A 24,776-nucleotide genomic window follows, 5' to 3' on the forward strand; every position below is an offset into this window, starting at 1 on the left:
AAAAAATTGTTTTCTTTTTCTCCAGCTTAGTGTACTTCTTTCTTTTTCCTCTGGGAGAATGGTACTTTAGCATTTTAACATTACATATAATAGTTATCCCAAATAATTTGGCTTAGACACAATGTCTCATTTATTATTCAGCACTCTATTTCTGCATTTCAGCATTGTGGGAGAGAGATCGACTTTGGGGTTTAAATCCCAACTTTGCCACTTAATTAGCTATAATACTTTTAACCTTGCTGCTCAAAATGTTGAAATGCAGAATCACTGCCCTGCCTTGATATACTGAGTCAGATTCTGCAGCTTAACGAGATCTCCAGGTGACCCCCACCCACACTGATGCTTGAGAACCACTGCTTGTAACACATCTCTGTGTATTAAAGACACTTTAGGGGTGAACCAGTAGTGAGTTGGTCACTGAGGACTTTCAAATAAGGCACATGAAATTATCCTCTGATTGTAAAATCATAAATTTATGCGTGAACCATGAGAGAAGACAACCTACGAAGTTGGTCTCATTTTAAAGAGATAGCAAGATCCCCAGGCCGGAAGGAAATGTGACTGAAGTTGGTCCCTCTGTGGATTCAGTGAAAAAGAAAGTCAGCCAAGTCACCTTTGAAAGTGCCGGTCCACTGTTTCAACAGCAAATTATAAGAATTGTGGTTCTATTGGCAAGGCCGTGAATGTATCAAGCTCTCTTAGGGTTTTGATATCAAAGGTCCAGATTCTGTAATTCCCCTTATTCTGATTCCAAGCAGGAGGATGTTATTCTTGGGTCGCACGGGTCCATCTACGGGAGAAGAACACGCTGGTGACACCTCCTTGGAGCTATAGCCTCCATTGCTCTACTCCCGGGAGCAGTGGTACCCACAGAAGTGACATTTACTTAGTACTTACCATAGGGGAGGCACTATGCTAAGTGCATCCTTTGGACAACAGACCACTGGTCCCTGTTTAGAGAATATTTTTATCAATCTCTCCCTTTTAAATGTCCCTGGCATGAGTGATAGGCTAAAGAGAGCTGGGCTTCACTTTCAGTGCCTGATCCTGGGCGGCCCTGTTTAATCCTCCACTTGCCAAGCCCAGGATTCATTTTTCTCCTGTTAGAAATAGAAGCAAAAACAAAATAACAAGAATCATGTAATACTTTATAACTAACCAAGCCTCTTCTTAATTCTTTTATATTACCATTTTTATTATTTTGGTCACACTGCACGGCATGCGGGATCTTAGTTCCCCAACCAGGGATCGAACCTGTGCCCCCTGCAGTGGAAGCGCAGAGTCTTAACCACTGGAACACCGGGGAAGTGCCTTACCAAACCCCTTCTCACGTATCGTGTCACCTGACATTACTCAACCCTTCCAGCAAGCCCAAGAAGAAGGTCTCATCATCATCTCTGTGTTACAGCTAACGGAAATGAGTCCTGGAGAGGGTGCCCTATATTATATGACTAAAGCCTGAAGGGACCGAGACTGGAATCCATATGTTCTAACTATAAAGCCTGTGCTTTTTACTCTGTAACATGCTTATATTTTTAAAAACTAAGTTGGTGAGAATTTAGAGGGGAGTTTTCAACAGGTGACGGACCTAAGGTCCCATATCAGTTAAGATTAGGTTTGGCGGCAAATGGCACATAAAAGAACAGTGGCTTAAACAAGATAAAAGTTCATTTCTGTCTCACATTGAAGAAGTACAAAGAAAATCAGTCCTGTATCTTTATATTTTTGTTTTCCTGTGTATGGCTTACACTCCCAAGGTCATCTCATGGTCCACTTTGGCTTCTGGAGCTCAGCTGTTACATCTGTGCTCCAGGCAGCAGGAAGGTGAAATGGAAAAAGAATCACAGAAAAAAAACCCCAGAACATCCTTACAGTGCACACGGTACTTCTGCTTACGTCCAGTTGACTAGATCTTAATCACACAGCCACACATACCTATAAGAAAGATGAAGAAATTTTATTTTGGGCAACCATGTGTCCATCTAAAAATGAGGTAATTTATAACTAAGGAAGAAGAGAAGAGTGGATATTGGGTATTACCTGGCTCTACTAGATATTACGTAGCCTATTTTTTGGTCAAAATTCCCAGTAAAGAGTATTATGTACAATTCTCTGCCTCTTTGTTTTCACTGTGGAAATCTCTGAGAATTTGTCAGCTTTCCAGTTTGAATTTTAAAACGTATATTTAGAGGTTAAATCTTTGTGTTTCCTTAAGTTTTCTGTTTAATTAACTGTTGGTTTAATATCTCTTATTGAACCTAATTACAATCTAAACATGTATAGAATAGACTTGGTTAAAAAAAAAAACCCCTCTTGTTTCATAAATGACAAGATGTCTAAACAGGATTAATTTTTTGAAGCTCACTGTTAGTGGGAGAAGAACTGTACCAGTGACCACTTTGTATATTGGAGAGCTAGGAATTTGTACCCTAATTCCCAGAGTTTCACTTTTACAAATGTTATGAATGTGAACTTGACCCATTCTTACACGGTACCTACCTTGTGGCAGCCGTGTGCCAAACATTATGCCAGCTTGTGGAAATAAACATGAAGGAAACATACTGCCAGCCCTGGAGAGGCCCCCAGTCTAGTGTGAGAGACAAAGAAGAAAGATGTAAATCAGATAAATTATAACCTCAGTGTAGTAAGGAAGCTCACAGTGGAAGAAGCAGGCGTGCTGTGAACCTGAGAGCAAGCTTTGCCCTATACTAGGGAGCCAGGGAGGGCTCTCAGTTCCTGCTGGTGAGAAAGTCATACGGTAATGAGAATTAATAAAGGTGATGAGATTTCCAACAGCATTTTGAAAATGTACACTGCCACTAATTTATTTTAAATGCCTAAATTAACCCTCAGCACTTAGAAAGCAAAATAAATGAAAAATTGTCCTGGTAATAAAGTTATTTTAGCGAACATTTATTAGGTGAGTGAGAGCGTGTGTGTATGTATGTGTGTGTACATACACAACAAAGCCCTGTGTGGGACAAAGAGATGTAAGAATGTGGTCCCTGCATTCCAGGTAGGAAGGGTCAGACTGTGGAAGACGTTGATGCCAGCAGGTGGGGCCTTATCCTCTACATGCCAGTATCAAAGAGATCAAAGTGCAGCCTTGATGTTAAACCCCGACTGGAGAGATCCTTAAAGTTTGGAGGCATTTTGGGAGTTGGGGCATCGATAAAGATTTGAGGCTAAAATGGAGAAGGTGGAACTAGAAAGAAAGAATGACTATAAGCAACATTATGTAAGAAGAATCAATATTGGTTGAGAGAAGGAGAAACAAAAGGTAACTGCAGTTTTCAGCCATGATTTGGAGCCATTTCCATTCAATTTAACAAACGTTGAGCACCTGAATCATGCCAAGGTCTGTGCAAGGTGCTGGGGTTACAAAGCAGTAAGCAAGAGTTTCTGCTCTCCAGAAATTCTCAGTCCCAGGAGGAGGACAGATACCTAAACAAATAGTACTGTGATGTAAATATAATAAGAAGGTACCGTTCAAGTGCTGTGGGAACTCAGGTAAGGGAGTAGTTAAGGATGCTAGAAAGGTGGGGCGGGGGGGAGTGTCATAGGAAGCAGTGACATACTAAAGATATCTGCTATCCAGATGGACAAGATGGGCTGGGTCGTGCCAGACAGGTAGAGCCGAGTGGACAAAGGAATTGAAGGAGAGAAGAGCAGAGTTCTGGGGAGTGGCCGGGAGGAAGCTGGGAAGGCCGACTGGAGCCCATTGCTCCCGTGACCATGGGAGCCATACTGAGGAGTCTGGATTGTTTTCTATGGATAAGGAGTTTTTCAGAGGACCGCTGTGCTTGGGGAGAGGGGATAAATTAGTTTTACACGTACTGAATTTTCAGTGCGGGTAAAATACCTCAGGAGAAATAACCAGGGCTCATTCATTTATATGATCACCCAACAAACACTGAAAGATTAGGGTAGAGAAAGTGGGTGAGGCATATCATAGGGAAACATAGTTCATTTAGGACCAGAAAGTGGGATCCACAAAAGAAAGCCCAGAAAAGGAATGCCCAAAAAAATGAGAGAAGCCTAAGAAGATGCATCTTCCCAGGGCAGGGGTGGCCCAAGACGGCAGCCTGTGCAGGGACCCTCACGGAAGAATGAGAGGTTAGAAGTTAGGAGCGCGTGGGAAGCCAGCTTTGAGAAAGCCTTTTGTGCAGTGGCTATTACTCATTGCCATGTAGAATACACTTTCATATTGCTGGATTAATGTTAAATAGTTTAAGAGACTTACTTTCACAGCCAAGTTATAGTGGCTGGTCATGATTGGCAACATTTAAATGAAAAAGCATTGTACCAGGACACAGTCATGGTACCAGTGATGAGTTCCCTATCTGTGATCTGTGCAGAGCACCCTGTGAGTGAAGGGCATGGAGCTCCCCGTTTTAACTTCAAGTGACTTTCCTCTGTTATCAAAGTTTACAGATATTCTTTAAAAACATAAAGGCCAAGGCATTTTATTTTGGATTTTCCAATGAAACAACTGCTAACCTGTGATGTGTGTGGACCTGAGTAGATGGTGATCAAATGCAGCTCGCATATCAAGTTAACCCATTTTAAAAAGTGAAAAACACCTCTCCAAAATAACCCTCACCTGAGGGAGTACGTAAGCCTTACCTGGTACAGTATGTACTAATGACAGTCACTAGACATTTACACACAGATGAAAAGTCTTGCTTGAGTAAAGTGACGACTGAATCTTTATTATTTCACATACCTTCCAGCTCCATATGCTTCTTGCCTGTTTTCTCTGCCCCTTGGCTTTTAGACCTTTGCTTATATCTAATGGTGGCATGAACATGCAGTAAATTAAATGATACAAACAATTGTACACTGCACGATGTGCTTCTATTTGAAGTATTGCTCCAACTTTGTTTCTTAAAACAGTCTCATAGAGTAAGTGGAAGTTACTTCCTCTTTGCGTAGGAAAGTATGATTACTCCCCAAAGGGGCTTGTGCCAGAACAACCAGGATTAGAATCCAGGCCCTTCTTTTCACAGGTGCATTGTTTTACTGTGCTTTGGTGGTGTTTAAATAACCACATAGGAGATGGCAGCATCGCAGAATGGAGGAAAGCATTTCCGGCAGAATCTGATAAATGTTGTCATGTGCTCAGGAGACTTCAAGGGAAATGATTGCATGAAGGCCATTGGCTGGTCGTGGGTTTGTCCTTTCTGATCTTTTATAGAAAAGTGTCGGTACTGTAGCAAGAGTAGAAATCGGGTCTCAGGAATGAAGAAGTGAGGCAGAAAGAGGAAGCATCTCCAGTCCATGGCTGATTGAGCAGTTGGCCAGAAGAGGGACCGGTCAGTGGGTCAGAGAGGGGAGAGTGGAGTCAAAGAGGGTTGGGTGTGTTTACGGAAAGACGAGAAATCCGAGAGCTGCACGAAATCCGAGAGCGTAATGCTGTGCCTTTCTGCCAAGGGTTGTATCCATTCTTCTTTTTTTTTTATAAACTGGCTTATGACAGTATATGTTTTCTGTGTTCAATATTATAATTCGACTTCTGTATTCACTACAGCATGCTCACCACCAAAGTTTAGTTTCCATCTGTCACCATACAGCTAACTCCCTGTACCCTTTTCACCCTCCCCGTTGCCTCTTCAGTATCTTTGTGTTCATTTTTGTTTGGTTTGGTTTGCTCATTTATTTGTGTGTGTGTGTGTGTGTGTGTGTGTGTGTGTGTGTGTTCGTTCTTCACTTACATTTGGGCTCGACGCCTTTTTCAGGATGCTGGAGGTTCCTGAGAGCCAGACTTGTAGATGAGTCAGGACTTACTGGTTTTTCTTCAACAGATTGTGGTTGCAGAATAGTTAACTTTCTCGGTGTCCTTTCCCATTTGCTTTAGAGCCAGGTGTGCCGGCAGCAAACTCGGGGAGTCCAGTATTGCTGCCTTTCTCTTAAGGAGCTGATGTAGGACAGGCGTTGCTCAGAGGCCTCTACAGTAAGCATCTGGAAGGCACTGTGTTTACATCTGCTGGGGCCAGAAAAATTGGCTTAGTTTGGGAATACAAACTAAGCAGAAAGGTTCTAATGGAGGCCTTGGTAGTTTGTGCTTGGGTAAGAGATAGGTGGGTCTTAATTTTTTCCCACTGCGGTTGTCCAGGGTGTCCACGGGGAGATACAATATAATGGTGTGTAAGTCATTGCCAGAGAGAGGCAAACTCAAGTTTTGCTTTTTGGAACTTGTGGCATTTTAGTTTTCTGAATGTTTTTAATTTGTGATTGGTTGAATCTGCAGATACAGGGGGCTGACTCTGTACCTAAAAGCAACATTTATCAGCTCTGATAACATCTGTCATCAATGTCTGTCATTCGTTCCGTCATTAACTTAGCCTGTGATCTTATCAAAGTCAAAATAGTTTGTGTCTGTGCTTCAGTTTCAATATCTGGAAATGGAAGAGGGAAGAAAGAAACAGACACTTTTGAAGGTCTGTTTTATGTCCCACACTTGAGAGTTTCTCCTTTAGTCTCCATAAAAGCCCAGTGAGGGAAGTATTCTTAAGTCCTGTTTTACAGCTGAAAACAGAGCTTCAAAGAAACAGCAACGTGGCCAAGCTCATACAGCCAATAAAGGGCAGAGTTGTAACTTGAACCCCAAACCTGCCTGATCTTCCCAGTACGCTGATGAAATTATGAAAATGTGGCTTTTGGAGATCAGGCTTCAGATACGCTGTTCTGAGAACATTAAAGTTGCAACTATTTGCAATTCAGTGTGACCTATTCTTTACTCTAAATTAAAGATAATTTGCTCATACATGCTAAGTAACTTCTTTTGGGATTTTCTTCTAGATGGTATATGTTTATGTCCTTTTGTGGCACCTTAGTTTCTTAATGTGTTAAAAGCGCTATCTATAAACAGGAAACACATGGTAAAATAAATCTATTATAAATCTATAATAGAACTAAAATAACTTTTTATCATCTTGGGTCGTAATATTTTCCTGCAAAAGGAGGCAGGTGAAATTCTAGTGCTTTAACATTGATTCTAATGCTTCAATTCAATGAAAATCTATTTAAAATATATAAGTGAAAAATGTAAGCAATTAGGAGTAAAAACAAATTCGGTAGCATTGGATTCACATTAGTGTTATTCAGTGTTTCTTATTCTCCAGTGGAACAGTGAGTTCCATAAAATGGACCAAGAAGGTAAAATCAAATAATGAAGATCTTTTCCTGATTTGCAAGAAAAACATTTAACATATACACTTTTATAATTTTAAGTTTTTATAATAAATTATTCTTAAGCCTGCAGTGTCTATCATCACTCATCGAATACTGTAAGCTAGCAATAGTATGAAATGTGATGGAGTCAAAAAAAAAAATTGCCTCTGAACTGCTCTAATAGATCAGGTACACAGAGAGTACCCTGGCGCCCAGGCGCTTGGCCACCTGAACTAGTTTGAGAAATTAAGCCATCAGTGAAGTTACTGTAAAATTATTCGTTAAATACACCACTCATGACAAGTCAGCCTTATTACTGTAAAATATGGAATGACTCCACTGAGTAATTATTCAAATATTTATGTGTGAAGTTTCCTTCTTTGCATTCAGCCAGTATAATAAAATGCTTATGAAAAATTAATGTCTTAGATACAGCATAATGGACAGTTTCTTTTAGCCTATTTATATATAAGACGCCAAAATAAATGTTAAGAAAACATTTGCAAAGTACATTTAGTATTCCCCTCTATCACCCCTCCAAAAGAAAACACCAGTATGAAATAGTTCTGTGATTCGGTGAACTTCATCTCCTCAAGCTGCACAGTACCTAGCTCATCTGTGATGGAAGAATATGATCATTTAAATGCAACAAGAACATCTTTGTAAATGGGCCTCCCCTTGCACAGCAGCACAGAGCTAGAATTCATCTCACCATTGGCTCTGCTTCCCATAAATGAAGGAACTGAGTAACCAAGAAGCCAGCTAGACCTTCCTCCCTTCCTGAGCTTTGAGGGCCAGGTCTTTGCAAATTCCACCCTTCCTTCCTGAAAGTCTGAACTCAAAAGGGCAGTAACAGAGAGATGGAAAAAACATGCACATCCACCCCCTGCTGACCTTTCATCTCTTCTAAGATGGTCTCAGTGTATTTGCCATGGAAAGCATGCCCAATAGATAATAATACCAAGAATGGCTTCGGGATGACTTTTTAATGGGTAGAAATAAATTATTATAGCTGAGATTTGAAGAACACTCTTGACATTCTCTATGGAGAATGTGGGTTACACCTAAGTGAAGTAGCTGAATGCTCTGTTAGAGAATGCTCTACCCAGAGAGGTTTATAGGAGTCAAACACAGGTTTATATCACCTTTATGGGTCTGAAGTAAATAAAGGAACTTGTAAATGTCACACAGAAATTTTTTTTAATTTTTATTTTATATTGGAGTATAGTTGATTAACAATGTTGTATTAGTTTCAGGTGTACAGCAAAGTAATTCAGTTATACATATGCATGTATCTATCCAAATGTTTTTCAAATTCTTTTCCCATTTAGGTTATTATAGAATATTGGGAACTCTACTCAATATTCTGTAATGTTTTTTAAATAAACATTTTATTTTAGAATAGTTTTGGATTTACGGAAAAGTTGCAAAGATAGTACAGACAGTTGTCATATACCCCGTACCCAGTTTTTCCTATTAACATCTTACATTACCAGGATACATTTGTCATAACTAAGAAACCAATATCAGTACATTATTATGAACTAAATTCTATACTTCATTTGTGTTTCATTTGTTTTTCCCTGATATGTGTCTTCTGTTCCAGGATACCATCGAGGATGCCACAGTACATTTAGTCATCATGTCTCCTTCAGTCTCATCCAGACTTGCACAAGTATTTTTAAATTACTGAAATATAATTGTAGTGGCTTTGGGATTTTACTATCTATTCAGTAATTAAGACAGAATTAACCCTTGGTCAGGGACTCTGAATTCTGATCCCCTTTCCCACGTGGGAGGAACCCTCTTTGTTTCCCAATTCAAAATATTTTAGATGATGACAACTTGAAGAAATATCCTTTCTGGATAACTTCAGAGAGGTAGGAAATTACCTGGGGTAACTTTAGAGAGAACTAGGAAATTACTCCCTGGGCACACCATAGTCGGCTTTCCTCCAAAAATTTACTGCTGTTATATCCAGAGGAGGAGCAGGAAAATTTGTTGTGCTTGTGGATGTTACAGCCTGGAGGGGAGGGCTCTTTTTAAAAAAAAAAAAAAATTAGATATTTTAAAATTACAGAACCCTATAACGGTGACTAGTTTCACCAGGCAGGCTAAATGCAATAGCCTATTTTTTTTTTAACTTAACCCATAACTAAAGGTAATGCACAATTTTGTATTATGTACCTATAACCATAATTATAAGAGAGAGGGCATGAAATAAGCTATCAAGAAACAGAATCTGAGAAAGAAAGCAGTCATTGCTTTACTCAATCTTAGGGCTTGTTTTAAAGGTGACAGTGGAAAGTCCTGTTGACATGAAGCACTTGCGCTTTCATTGCTCTAGTTTCCTGCTTTTGTAAAAGGAAGTTAAGCCTAGCCTGCTTAACTACAGAAATATTTCAAGTTAACTAACGTTTTCCGTTTCTTCTGCCACCTCCCCAGCTCAGGCTGTGAGCCCTGCGCTCCTGGAACCGTTGCAGTAATAACCTCATTAGATTCAAGCATGTGTTGTGTATTCTCTTAACTGCCTCTGTTTGCAAACCACTTCGGTCCAGCCTACACGTCACTGCTAGATTAAACCTCCCCAAACACCATTTTCATGGGCTGAGTATCCTACTCAGAAATCTTTAGGGGCTTCTCATTTTCTAGAGAAGAAAACTGAAATTGTTTAGACCGGCATTAAAAGTACCTTTAATGAGGGCTTCCCTGGTGGCGCAGTGGTTGAGAGTCCGCCTGCCGATGCAGGGGACGCGGGTTCATGCCCCGGTCCGGGAAGATCCCACATGCCGCGGAGCGGCTGGGCCCGTGAGCCATGGCCGCTGAGCCTGCGCATCCGGAGCCTGTGCTCCGCAACGGGAGAGGCCACGACAGTGAGAGGCCCGCGTACCGCAAAAAAAAAAAAAAAAAAAAAAAAAAGTACCTTTAATGATTTAGTTCCAACTTAAAATTTTCAACATTATTTCCCTCCTCTCTGGTGAACCAAAGTCCCTACATCAGTCAGATATTTCTTCTTTCAGTTCCTTCAAAACCTTCATTAATCACATGATCATTATCAACAAACAGTTATTTTGCAACTTCATGACGGTAGGATTTCCTGCTTAGGCTCCTTGCTTAGTTTCTTTCTTGACTCTCATTTCAGATTTCTACCCTTTCTTTTAAAAAGGCCCAGGTAAAATCCTACCTTCATTTTTTTTAAACTCCCACTTACCCTGTCCCTGGTGATCTCTCTCCTGAGATCTCTCCTGATTGCAATATGTACTCTCAATATGTTGGTATATTTTCTTCTGGTCTTATTGTCTATATATGCATACTTATATGGGTCTCTATCCAATTGGGATCATACCAATTAAATGATTTTTCACTCTTTTTTCACTTAACATATCATGAACATTTTCATAGCATTAAATATTTTTGAAATGAGATTTTTAACGGTTTCATAGATAATCTACATCAAATTCCACATTGGATTCAGGCATTTACCTAGAGCAGGACATTTGTTTCCATTTTTTTGCTATAATAAATAATGCTGTCCTGAACATTCTTACTCATCTCTAATTATGTGCTTGAGATAAATTCCTGTCTCATCAGTGCTGGGTGTTATGATTTGCCTATACTGTTTGTTAATTAAGTAATTAAAACCTATCTCATTGTACTTTGACACATTCTGGTTATAAGACCTTTATCAGAGAGGTGTTCTGCAAATATTTTCTCCCAGTCTGTGGCTGGTCCTTTCATCACTTAACAGCATCCTTCTAAAGGCTTAAACTTTTAATTTTGATGATTTTCAGTATGTCGAATTCTCATGGAATTTGCTTTTGGTTTGATCCCTAAGAAATCCTCACCTACCCCAAAGTCACAAGGATTTCCCCCTATGTTTTCTTCAGAAGTTTTATAGTTTTAGGTGTTATACTTAGGTCTATGACCCATTCTGAGTTCATTTTTGCATGTATTATAATATGAGATATGGACTGAAGTTCAGTTGAGGAGTGATACTTAATAAAAGATCAGGAATCTTTCCCAAATAAGGAAAGTAGAATAACTCATCTATCAAAGGTATGTTTGTTGTTTAAAGAGGGGAGATGTTTGCCTTTGATGTAATACAGAGTAAATTACTGCTACTGATTCATTGAGTCTAATTTGGGGCACACCTCAGATTAGTTTATGAATGATTATTGGCAGAAAACCATACATTGCATTACCACTAAGGTTGTTTGTTTGGGGGATAGAATTGCTGATTTCACCTAAGCCATTAAGGTAATCATATTAATTAATGTATTTATTTATATAACAAGCATTTTTGAGGACCTAAGTCGTACCAGTCACTGTACTTCTTAGATGCTGTGGGAAAATAATTTCTTTGCAGCCCATGAATAACCTGTATGCAATTAACATCTGATTTCTAGAATGAAAGGGAGTCAAAGTAATTATCTTTCTTAAACCACAAAGTTATTATATTAGGAACATCTGTCAACAGTAGGAAACGGGTTCTTGGGAATGTACTACTAAAGATTATTAAGGATAGGACTGTGATAAATAAGAAAATTTTGTAGTGACTGTGGTTTGGAGTTATTTGTGAAATAAAAAGTTTCTCAGTAATTGGCAGTGCCACCAAAGCTTTTTAATTGCCTGCTTTTCTCTGTAGGTCATCAGTTCAATGAGCTCTCTTTCTGAGTACTGCCTGCCTTCCATTCTACGTACATTATTTGACTGGTATAAAAGGCAAAATGGCATTGAGGATGAATCACATGAATACAGACCAAGAACCAGCAATAAATCTAAAAGGTACACTTCTCTTATGTAAGGATTATGAGGATTATAGTTTTTTCTGTCTTTCTCTTTTTTTTTTTTTTTTTTGCGGTACATGGGCCTCTCACTGTTGTGGCCTCTCCCGTTGCGGAGCACAGGCTCCGGACGCGCAGGCTCAGCGGCCATGGCTCACGGGCCCAGCCGCTCCGCGGCATGTGGGATCTTCCCGGACCGGGGCACAAACCCATGTCCCCTGCATCGGCAGGCGGACTCTCAACCACTGTGCCACCAGGTGAAGCCCCCTTCCTTCCTTCCTTCCTTCCTTCCTTCCTTCCTCCCTCCCTCCCTCCCTCCCTCCGTCCCTCCATCCCTCCCTCCCTCCATCCCTCCCTCCCTCCCTCTCTCTTTCTTTCCCTTTCTTTCTCTTTCCTTTCTTTCTTTCTTTTACTTTCTTTTTCTTTCCTTCTTTCTCTTTCTTTCTTTTCTTTCTTTCTTTCTCTCTTTCCTTCCTTTCTCTTTCTTTCTTTCCTTTCTCTCTCTCTCTTTCTTTCTTTTCTTTTCTTTCTTGAAACAAATCAAAGTGGGAGTTGGGTGGCTTCTAGATCTTCCTGCCTCTTTACGCATGAACACCACCTTGTCTAGCAGGTGGCACATTTGGAGTATTTGTCACTGCCAGCTGTCACAGGTTGAAAATTCTTACACGGCCTTATTTTGACAGTGGTGGGGGCAGGGTGTCAAGGACCCTAGGTAACCCTCTTGCCTGCTTCTCTCCTGGGCCCTCTCTCCTCCAGTCTGCACCTGAAGGCAGAAAGCCTGCAGCAGGCCCTGCACGACATTGCCTAGATATTTGGATCTGCGATCGTAACCTTGAGTGCCCAGGGTACTGTAGTGCAAAGGACGCTGGGTTGGACCTTAGAGGTAGTCATGGAGCTGCCACTAATTAACCATGTGACTTTGACCAGCTCCCTAGCAGCTTCCCAGCTCCCAGCCTTTTCGTGAGCAAAGGGGGAAGTCAGATCACCCCATCTCTAACTTCCCTTCTAGCTGAGAATTTTGTTGATTGGATTTGAAAAGTGGAACTCACTGCTACATGAGTTCTTCAGCCATAAAACTTAAGATTCTCGTTCTGTCCAATGAATGTATGTTCCCCAGAATTTTAGGTAAATATGTATAATTTCATATGTTTGAAATCAACCTATTATAGCAAGGTAGCAAATATAAGAAAGTTTAATACATTTACCTTTCTTTAAAAAAAATGAGATTTTTCAAAGCACTTAGATTTCTCCACATGGGTTATACATTTTTTAATGCTTTTAAAGACAATATAAGTGAAATTAATCACTCAGAAAATCAGATATTAAATACTACTTGTGAGTGATTTATCCCTCTCATTTTTTTGACACTCCTAGTACTTAAAAATATGTAAACTTCTCTTGAAATTGAAGACCTGTTATTTTACCAAATTACATTCCATCTGAACTTGTAATTTCATTTTGTAATATGCTTGAGTGTATTCAAGATTCATTTACTTATCATTTTGTTTGGGGGAGAGATTAATAACTTTTGCATATTGAATAATTATTTTAGTTGAAGAAGAATTTTTTTAAATGGAGATATAATTCACATACCATAAACCGCGTCCTTTTAAAGAGTGTAACTCAGTGTTTTTAGTATATTCACAAGGTTGTGTAGCCATCACCACTGCCTAATTCAAGAATATTTTTATCGCCCCCAAAAGAAACCCCATACCAATTAGCAATCTCTCATAAATATTTTAATGTATCAAATTTAAAGGTAAAATTTCAATCCTGTGTCTGAAAATGGTTCAGCCTGTATGATTAATAAATTAATGGTGTCATTTTAGTATTTCCTCCTATTTCATGTTAGCTTATGAATAAATACTAAAACTTTCTAGGGGTGGAGAGTGGGGCAGTTTTAGTGAGTTGAATTAAGTGAGTTTTAGCTTTGTCCTGTTTGGTCAGAATTTAGTTACTAAAACTAGATTGTTCATGAATTGATTTCTTTATGGATTGAAAGGAATAGCTTTTTAGGTTGTATTACTGATTATTTCCAGGATATCAGAGTAATTGCCGAGATCAGAGAATTGGGACAGTGAAATTCAAATCAATTGCATTTTAGTTAGCACTTGAAAGTTTAAAATAAGAGAGAGAGATTGTGTGTTTGGGACAAAGCCAAAAGAATGAGGGTCTCTAGAACATGATGTAGCTAATGATGGGGGTCTCTCTTAATAGAAACAAGAAAAGAGGAACTTAAGGAAGAAGCATAAGCAACTGAAAGCAGTCACATGTGGTGGATGTGTATTTGGGTTATGATTTCTTTTGTTTTTTTACATCTTTATTGGAGTATATAATTGCTTTACAATGGTGTGTTAGTTTCTGCTTTATAACAAAGTGAATCAGTTATACGTATACATGTGTTCCCATATCTCTTCCCTCTTGCGTCTCCCTCCCTCCCACCTTCCCTATCCCACCCCTCCAGGCGGCCACAAAGCACCGAGCTGATCTCCCTGTGCTACGCGGCTGCTTCCCACTTGCTATCTATTTTACGTTTGGTAGTGTATATATGTCCATGCCACTCTCTCACTTTGTCACAGCTTATCCTTCCCCCTCCCCATATCCTCAAGTCTGTTCTCCAGTAGGTCTGTGTCTTTATTCCTGTCTTACCCCTAGGTTCTTCATGACATTTTTTTCCTTAGATTCCATATATATGTGTTAGCATATGATATTTGTCTTTCTGACTTCACTCTGTATGACAGGCTCTAGGTCCATCCACCTCACTACAAATAACTCAGTTTCATTTCTTTTTTTTTTTTTTTTTTTTTTTTTTTTTTTTTGCGATACACGGGCCTCTCACTGCTGTGGCCTCTCCCGTTGCGGAGCACAGGCTGCGGACGCGCAGGCTCAGCAGCCATGGCTCACGGGCCCAGCCGCTCCACAGCATGTGGGTTCTTCCCGGACCGGGGCACGAACCTGTGTCCCCTGCATTGGCAGGCGGACTCTCAACCACTGTGCCACCAGGGAAGCCCCTCAATTTCATTTCTTTTTATGGCTGAGTAATATTCCATTGTATATATGTGCCACATCTTCTTTATCCATTCATCCGATGATGGACACTTAGGTTGCTTCCATGTCCTGGCTATTGTAAATAGAGCTGCAATGAACATTTTGGTACATGCCTCTTTTTGAATTATGGTTTTCCCAGGGTATATGCCCAGTAGTGGGATTGCTGGGTCGTGTGGTAGTTCTATTTGTTGGGTTATGATTTCTAAGATTAGTACAGTATCAACATTTTGACTGCCAAATAAATTTGTCAGATGCCTCTGGCTCCTCCTGGCAGTTAGACCTCAAACCAGCAATAAAGTTGAATTCATTATTGGAAAGATGTATGTCTTCCTTTTATTTGAAAGCATAAATTAGCTTGTTAAATAAAACAGAATCAGGAGTTTAAAGTTTTGTTTCTACCAAGATTTTTTTGCTACTTTTTCAAGTTCCTCTGGCCCCTTTTGGAGACCCCTTACTATAGCCCTCTTCTCTCTACTGCTGCTGGCCGTCTCTGAGAGTTTTCTCTCCCTGTGGTCTTCAAACTTCCTGTTTCTCTTCTCCATGATGTAATTTCTGGGTCAGACTTGTGGACGCCCTCTTTTTAACGCAGCTCCATATGTTTTCCTCTCCTCCCTTCCTCTGGCAGCAGCACTTTCTAGTTCTAGTGGGTCTTGAAGGGCTCCAGATGGATGGTTTGGTCCATTGCTCTTTCTCCTGGCAGGGACTGTTTGTAAATGATCCTGAATGAATTGGGTTCCTGCCCGGTCCATACATTTCCCCTTGAAAGTTAAAGCTGCAGCTTCCCTCGTTGACCTGCTCTGTCACCTACCAGGCTTAACTGGACTTGCTCCAGGCTGCAGAGCTCCTCCAGAGTTCTTTTTTCTATCTTTTATATGCTTTCCTCTCATTCCCTCTTGACTGAATAGAAAAACATTCCATGTTTAAAATAGTCTTAATTTATTTTGAAAATATCTGCCTGACAAATCCAAATTCTGTCCTCCTTTCTCATTGCTTTCATTTAATATGCAGGTCCTGTATGTTTGGGAGACTCTACTAAATACACGTTTTCTCTTAATACTCAAGCAAACCTTACTATAATTACTATTATGATTTCCATTTTGTAGATGAAAAAATTACTGGTAAGTAGAAGAGGCGTAATTTTCACCCGGGACCGTTCTACACCAAAACCAACACTCTTTTTTTTTTTTTTTTAATTTATTTTTTTACACAGCAGGTTCTTATAGTCATCAGTTTTATACACATCAGTGTATACACGTCAATCCCAATCGCCCAATCCATCACACCACCACCCCAAAACCAACACTCTTAACCAGTATTCTGTGCTAAGGGACTTTGCAGTCACTTCAGTTGCTGAATTCCAAATTAGTCCCCAGTACACTAGAGAAGCAGGAAATGAAGGGAAGGGGGTATGAACTCACGTTTCTGTCCTCCTGATGGTGTTTATTCTGCTCCCTGACTTTGGAATAAGTTCAAATGACTCCACTTTGCCCCTCCTACCTCTTCTTCGATCTGCTTTTTAATCTTTCTCTCTTCCACCACCTCCTCACACCTTCTTTCTTCCTCTCATAAATCTCAAGTGGCAGAAGGTCAAGAGGAAAGGGGCAGGGGAAAAGAAACGAAATGTAATGCTGATCCTTTCTCCTCCCACTGCAGTCCTGATTCCATAGGTAATCATATTATTTCTTCCCGTCGTTTAACTCTTTTCACAAGATCCTCTCAGGGTCTACCTCTAGCACCGGAGCCCTGTATCATGTTTGTTTCCATTTTACAGATGAGAGGTTTCCTGTGTTGAAAGGTACCTTAGAAAAGTCCACAAGATGAAATTGTATACTCACAAATAGCTACCCAAGTTGACATGGTTAGCTGTTTAAAACATAAAGTCAAATATTCAAATCCAGTGTCTGTCCACTGCACCAGACTGATCATAGGAACAACTTCAGTGTGTATTTACCGCTGCAGTTTCTTTGTAACAAAATTGGTTTGCAGTCCACTGGGGATGAGTCCTAGGTTTTGGGGTGAATTACATCACTCTGAGGATATTTTCAGTGCCCATTTAATGTGAATATTTTAAATTTTACAGTGATGAACAGCAGCGAGATTATTTAATGGAAAGACGGGACCTCGCCATTGATTTTATTTTTTCTTTAGTATTAATAGAAGTTTTGAAACAGGTAGGTCATTAATTTAATGTTACTTTAGATAAGATTTATTTATCTAAAATCTACTTATGTTTTTAAGGTCAAGTTTATTAAATTGTTCATGAATTTCAAATACTTTGTCATGTGAATTATATTTATTGATTGTTAAAGGCCATATGTAGTTCACTGTGAGTACTCTTACTGATTTGATCTTTAATATTCCCTTCCAAGTTAAGAGCCATCTTTTTTTTTTTCCAGATTCCACTTCATCCTGTAATAGACAGTTTAATACATGATGTTATTAACTTGGCTTTCAAGCACTTTAAGTACAAAGAAGGGTAACGTAATTTGTCATCTTCGAATTTGAAGAAGTTGGGTACTTAAAACTAAATCAAGTTTGCTCTTTTCAGATGACCTGGGGGGATTCCTAACTTGTCTAATTGTATGTTATTTAGGTACCTTGGTCCTAACACTGCCAATATGCACATTGTGGCAGACCTGTATGCAGAAGTCATTGGAGTGTTGGCACAAGCTAAGTAAGTGGACCTCAAAATCGTTCACCATAAGAACATGAGTGCCTCTTCTGCGCCAACCCAGCCCTACTCTCAGGAGGGGGGAGGGTGTGAGCTTACCAGAAACTAGGGTTTATTTATTCTGTGTGTGCCCTGTCTCTGAACCTCACAAGAAGCTCCCCAGGACAAGTACCAAGTCTTTCTCCAATCTGTTTTCTCCTTTAGCTTTTTCACTTGGCAGTTGGGCTAGATCCTACCAAGAGTCCATGAGTTTCAGACTATTGCATCCGAGAAAGAAATGAACTAACCAAAGTACTTTTCTTCCTGCTTAATTTTCCAAAGAAGTTTATCATCAGTTTTAAAAGTTCTGTTTTCTATATTCCATGAGTGGCTGGTTACGATATAGCATCCATGAGTGGGAAAATTCCATTCTAGAATGTGCCTTTACTATAGACGTTACTTAATTCAGCTGAGCTAGAAATGTCCCAGACTCTGTCATGGAAACAAGTCAGAAAATTCTCATTGCTAAATATATCTGGCCCATAACACTACTTAGCGGGCTAGAACAAAGTGGTATTAGACTATTAGCGATAATATACTTCTTCCAAAAGTGATGTCACACCCTGTTCACCCATCTTCATCTTATTCAACCCTGAGGCAAATCGGGCAAGATTCTGAATTTCTAGGTTAGGCAAAGTGAGCCAGAGACATAATGTGAATCCAAGCCAAGAGGCCAGCTTGGAGCAACAGTGATGCCCCGATCTTTGTGAAATTGCAACCCTCAGAAAGATTTGTATCTTCAAGAGATGGAATTTCCTAACTTAGCAGTGTGGAAACGCTCAATTTATCACAAAACAAAATTTTTAAAAAGTACTTACTCAGCACCTTTAGCTAGCCAAAACATAGTCAAGAACTCAGGAAACAGACCCCAAAAACTCCTTGAGGTGACTTATTTAATCTAACCCTGTTTGTCTATTCGTCTTGACTACCTGTTTTTTTTTTCTAACACATAAAACATCAGTACTAGATGGAAGAGACTTAGATACACTGACGCCCTGAGAAATATCAAGCTCAAAAACTGACAGCAACAGAGAGGAAAGAGAAACTGGCCAAAGCATACATAAGAACTAAACATTAGAGTTACCTGGACCATTTTGCATGAGAATATATATTGTACGTTTATTATAGCCCATTGTAATAATTGTAGTTCATGAAAAAAGAAGTGTAATGCATTTTGGAGAGATTTCCATTGCAATTAAATAATAAAAGTATTGGCTTTTTGAAGGAATAAGCTGCAGTTATCTGGCAAATTAACTCATGTGTCTCTACCTCATTCCTAGAAAAGATCAGAAAAATGAGGTGTTAATATGTATTTTGGCTGCTTTGTCAAACCCTGGAAATCTCATCATATTCCTTTGTAATTACCCCAGCCTAACTCTCTTATACAATCATTTGGAAAGTTTAATATGCCAGAAATGACTTCTTGTGTTTTTCTTAGTTTTGTGAACTGTACATAACAATATCGGTTACTATAGATGACTTGCCTTAGCTACACCGATTTTCAGTTGGTTGAGAATGAATTGAGAGACAACGTCATAATTAAAGCAACATTCTAAGGTTGTAGGACTTTCCTTATTAGGTCTGATTGATCATCCACTGAGCCAGTGTTTTCTTGCCAACAAGGACTTTTTAAAATTTTCGTGTCAGTATTTGTCTCAATTCTGCAATAGGAGGCTGTAACAAATGCCTCAGTTTGGATAATGCTCTAGTACTTTTTAGTCACAAGAAAATGCTTTCACCAATGGCTTCTTGCAGTAATTGCAGTAATATATAGTAATCCCATTGATAAATTCTTAACCAGTCAGTATAGAGTTAACCTTTATTGATAGACAGTACGGTCTTAAACTGGTGTCACGCTACAAACTATCACATTACATTCTTCTCGTGAGTACACCAGGACCATTACTTGATTGTCGCCTTAGAAAATTACTGCTTCCTTTGTTCTCAGTGGGGGAAAAAAAGGATGTATGCCTATTTGGTATAGGATGGTTATCTTTTTTGAAAGATAAACGAGTAATGTAACAATTCTAATTTTAGATTTTATATCTAGATCACAGGGGTAATGCACTAAAATATCTTCTTCATTCTGACTTTAGATATTAATATTTAGTTTGGTCTTTAAGTTTTAGCAGAATCACTGTTTTTAATCTTACTAGTGATAATATGCTCAATTCTGGTCATTAAGGGAAAAGTTTTTTTTTTTTTTGCTATTAAGTGATATTCACCCAGGGTCTTGACTTTTTCAAAGTCAATTCAGTTAAAATTAGATTTTTTAAGGTAAGCTTTTTGCATTAAAATCTGACATATCTATTTAAATAGTAATGATTGCTTGTAACATTCATTCTAAAACTGCTCTCTCTTTATGTGATATCATTTTAATATATATTCTTATACTCTCACTTTAATAATATATACTCTACATTTTAAAGCAGAAGACTGAGTAATCATTTAGTTACTGTATTTACTAAAGAATACTAAACACCCTAGGTGTGGTCATTGAAAAGAAATTTATTTTTCCCTAAAATTATTTTAAGGGAAAATAGATTTTAAGTGCAAATAGATTTTTGGATTATTTTTATTTTAAAATAACATGTTTATGTCATGTGGGACTTTTTAAAGTAAAAGATAGCTATATTTATTTTTAAATGAGAAATAAATAGACTTTTAGCCACTAACTCGTGAGAGTACTGAAATAGTGAGGTGTACAAATAACCTGCCTTTTCCTCCCTCTCCTTGTTTTAGTCACGAATTAGAAAAGAAAAACACACTTTCTAAGTATCATGTGATCTTTAAAACAATATAACTCTAACCTGTAAAGTTACTTTTTTCTTTTTAAGTCTCACATTTCAAAATTAAAACCATAGATTTTTTTTTTTTACTGTTGGGAAATAATTTGAAATAAAATATAATTTTAAAAAATCTAGTTTTTATAGATTTTATAAATTTTTATAATCTTGATTGAAAGTGTCACTTCCTTCTCTTTGCTATGCCATTTCTGCTTCCTGTCCTTCATCTGTCTCTACCTAAAACCTCTGTTCACCCTTTACCCTAACATAAATCACCTCTGAAATCTTTGATTGTCCAGCTGGAAAGAGCCCCTTCATTGTCCAGTGCCCCCGGAGCCTCTTCAGGTGTATTATTCACATAAAGGACAGTGTGAGATATGAGAAAGTGATTTGGCCTGGGGCATTTAACCTCCCTGAAGGACCAGAGAGATCCAGGCAAATTCCCAGGCCCATGGTAACATACCTCATAAATAATAATACTGGTTATTATTCTTATTAAAATTATTACTATTATTCACATGGCTCCTGGTCAGTGCTACATTGTCTTACCTTTCCAGTTAAACTGTAAACTGTTCTAAATAGACAGGGACTACATTTCACAGCTCATGACTGTCTAAGGCAGCTACAAAATAGTGGAAATTCCTGGAATTCACAGCAGAAGATCACAAAGTCTCACCTTTTTCACTTTGACCTTCCAATCTGTTTCTTCATTCATAAAATGGAAACGCATTCACTGCCTATTTTCTGCTCCACTGCCTTCTTAAAATCTTTTTCTTTCGTATGCAGCAAACATAAAGAAAAATCCATAAGTTGTTTAGAAAATACAGACAACTTTAACAAATTGTTACCAAATGAACACCATGTAACCTCCTGCATTCCAGCCGAGAACGGGAAAATTGCCGCTCTCACGAAGCCCGCAACAGCCAACTTGCCAATCACACACCTCTTGCACTGCCTTTTGGTGACACCGTATCTGTATGTTTACCACCTCCCTTATATGTCCTAAAATTTCTGCTTTGAGGTGTCAAAAGTTGCGATTCCAAACTTCTGGGATTCTATTAATTGGCCTTTAACTTTTATAGTCGTAATTACCCTCTGTGATCATGCCTTGCTTCTAATTGATCCTTTGCAGAAACTCAGGCTGAGAGTTTCAGGAAACAAAATACAGTGAGTCTTAGATGCTTTCCTTGTTTTTCCTTTTTTTAAGCAATAGTCAAATCAGCCGTCGCAGAAATAGTTTGGATGACTTGTTTGTATGTGTTCCTTTACCCTTAGGCTACTTTCCATCCTCTTAGGATCTATTCTCTTTTTAAACTTTTTATGATAATGTTGTTGTTGTAATTAATGTTATTAATTATTAATATTATTTTACTTTCAAACAATATAAATACCTTAAGTTCCTTGGGGACTGTGTCTTTTTATTTGTAAAATCCCATACATGATTAGAGAGCTTTTAGAGATGATTTGAATTTTCCCATTACTAGATTTTCCTTCAACCTGAAAATATTTTTTTCAATAGTCATTAACCTAAAACTATAAAAGAAGCAACAACAGAAAACTGTGGAAATGGATGTAGGAATATTACTTGGTGGTATTTGCTGTCATCGTCAGAAATACCTGGCCTCCTATGTTATTGCCCATCTCACAGTTGGATACTTCAGGCCCTTGGGGTCTGTAAGTACCTGGGAAATTGCTAAGCCTGAGGAAATGGAGCTTTTCATCATGCTCAGTTTAAGGGCTGAACCATTTTGAGAGGCTCTAAATAACCTTGGATCTTCTCCCTAGCCTGAAGGAGACATTGAGCATCTGATAGAATAAGAGAAGAAAGGAGAAGATGGGACTCTTTGCTATATCCTCAATATCAAAACCTTTACAAGAAGACAGCCATTGTACTTCAGCTGATTCGAAGGTCCCCGTCACTGTGCCCTGTCACTCTTAGATGCTGGGGACCTGCATTACAGTTACTTTCCTACCCATTATTTGATAAATCACTCACGTTCTCTTCTTAGATTCCCTGCTGTAAAGAAGAAATTTATGGCAGAGCTCAAAGAATTACGGCACAAAGAGCAGAGCCCATATGTTGTTCAAAGCATTATCAGCTTGATAATGGGGATGAAGTTCTTTCGAATTAAGATGTATCCGGTGGAGGACTTCGAGGCCTCTCTCCAGTTTATGCAGGTACTGTCTTGGGCAGGAGAACTAAGGGGCTGTCAGCTTGAAGCATCTGCCTTCCTTAGGGTGACTGACCTGGACGGTGAGAATCCATTCACTCGCCCATACGTAAAAGAATCCTACGCTCTTTCCTCAATAATTCATAAAGGGCTTCGTAACCAAGTAATAGAGTTTCAGGCACTTAAGTTCATTTTTAAACTCATATCACCTTTGGAGTAGGGTGTACAGTAGAATCTTATTTGTAGACTTTTTTTTTCTCTTTTTTACCCATTGGCTGCATATCGTTCTCTCAGTAAAATATAGCTGGTTTGTTCCTTTTTGAGATCGATAGCATTGAGTTGGCGATATTAACATTTCCAGGCATCAGAACTTTAAGTAATGATATCTTTTTTATTCATACTATAAAAAGGAATCAATTTTTAAAAAATCAACTAAACCATACAGGTTTAGGTGTCTGTGACACAGTGTTCACCATTATGTACTAAAAAAAAGAATTATTGTTAATGAGGATTTCCCAGAATACACAGCTCTATTAGTTTTTCTCTGTGTGTGTGTGTGTGTGTGTGTGTGTGTGTTTTGTTTTGTTTTGTTTTGTTTTTTTGGCAACGAGGCAGGCCTGTGGGATCTCAGTTTTCCGACCAGGCATCCAACTTGCGCCCCCCGCATTGGAAGCGCAGAGTCTTAACCACTGGAATGCCGAGGAAGTCTGCACAGCTCTATTAGATTTTATAAAACTTTAGTATCTAAAGAGTTTTTTTTTCTAATGCTGCTGTGAATTAGATCTAGTGAGGATCTTAATAAAGAGTTTAGATACAGGGGTTATGAGTGTAAGTTGTACCACTTCATACCCACTAGGATGGCTCTGAGCGAAAGGACAGACAACAGCAAGTTATCTGTGGGTGAGGATGCAGAGCAATTGGAACCCTCATATGCTGTGGTGGGAATGGAAAACAGCACAGCAGCTTCTGAAACAGTTTGGCAGTTCCTCAAACGTTGAAATCTAGAATTACTATATAATCCAGTAATTCCAATTCTAGGTATGTAGCCAAGAGAAATGAAAATATATGTCCGCACAAAAACTTGAATGCAAACGTTCATAGGAGCATTATTCATAATAGCAAATGTCCAGGATAGGCAAATCGGAAGAGACAGAAAGTAGATTAGTCGTGTAGGGCTGGAGGAGGACGCCGTGGATGCAGAGGTTAGGGATGCCTGCTAACAGGTGCAAAGTTTCTTTCTGGGATAATGAAAAGATTCTAAATTTGATTGTGGTGAAAGATGTACAATTGTGAATATACTAAAAGCTATCAAGTTATATACTTTATAAGGGTGAATTGCATGGTATGTGAATTGTATCTCAAAAAAGCAGTTTAGGGTTTCCCAGGTGGCGCAGTTGTTGAGAGTCCGCCTGCCGATGCAGGGGACACGGGTTTGTGCCCCGGTCCGGGAAGATCCCACGTGCCGCGGAGCGGTTGGGCCCGTGAGCCATGGCCGCTGAGCCTGCGCGTCCGGAGCCTGTGCTCCGCAACGGGAGAGGCCATGACAGTGGGAGGCCTGCGTACTTAAAAAAAAAAAAAAAAAAGTTAAAAAAAAAAAGAATATAGGCCCTGTATCAAATTTCTTGGGTTTGAATTCAAGCTTCAGCACTTACCAGCTCTGTGACCTTGGGCAAGTCACACTTAACCCCTCCCAGCATCACTTACCTTGTCTGCAGAGTGGTAATAATGACACTAACTTTGGAAGGTGGTTCTGAGCATTCTTGGCACGTGGTAAGGACTCACTAAATGCTAACTGTTTTTATCTCTCATGCTAATGATTTGTGTATCTATGTACTTGAATTAAGATTTGAGACAGTATTTACATATGTATGCAAAATAATGTAGGAAAAGGGCCACAATTCTGGGGACCATAAAGCTCCATTCTGTATTGGGAAACTCTCAAAGACTTCCCATTCTGGCAGTGCCTATCTCGGACTGATGTCTTAGTATGATACTGATATACTGGGAACTTGAGTAACTGTTGCTGGTGATAGTTCCAATGTGGACTGAAAATAAGACGTAATAGCTGACACAGATATTAAAGTGTCATCACCAATACACGTAG

At 39.1% G+C, this 24,776-nt stretch overlaps 1 protein-coding gene across 5 annotated transcripts in view; it reads left to right on the forward strand.

Annotated features, from left to right (window-relative positions):
- FRY (FRY microtubule binding protein) overlaps positions 1 to 24,776 on the forward strand; it is a 423,367-nt gene that overhangs the window by 243,823 nt on the left and 154,768 nt on the right. For all 5 annotated transcript variants that reach the window (XM_032611303.1, XM_032611301.1, XM_032611304.1 and 2 more), the window contains 5 exons: positions 11,819 to 11,958; positions 17,086 to 17,176; positions 17,402 to 17,481; positions 17,599 to 17,679; positions 22,511 to 22,679. In XM_032611303.1, the coding sequence (XP_032467194.1) occupies positions 11,819 to 11,958; positions 17,086 to 17,176; positions 17,402 to 17,481; positions 17,599 to 17,679; positions 22,511 to 22,679 (561 nt within the window). The remainder of the gene's footprint in view (positions 1 to 11,818; positions 11,959 to 17,085; positions 17,177 to 17,401; positions 17,482 to 17,598; positions 17,680 to 22,510; positions 22,680 to 24,776) is intronic.

The sequence above is a fragment of the Phocoena sinus genome, chromosome 18, assembly GCF_008692025.1.
Source record: "Phocoena sinus isolate mPhoSin1 chromosome 18, mPhoSin1.pri, whole genome shotgun sequence".
Classification (NCBI taxonomy): Eukaryota; Metazoa; Chordata; class Mammalia; order Artiodactyla; family Phocoenidae; genus Phocoena; species Phocoena sinus.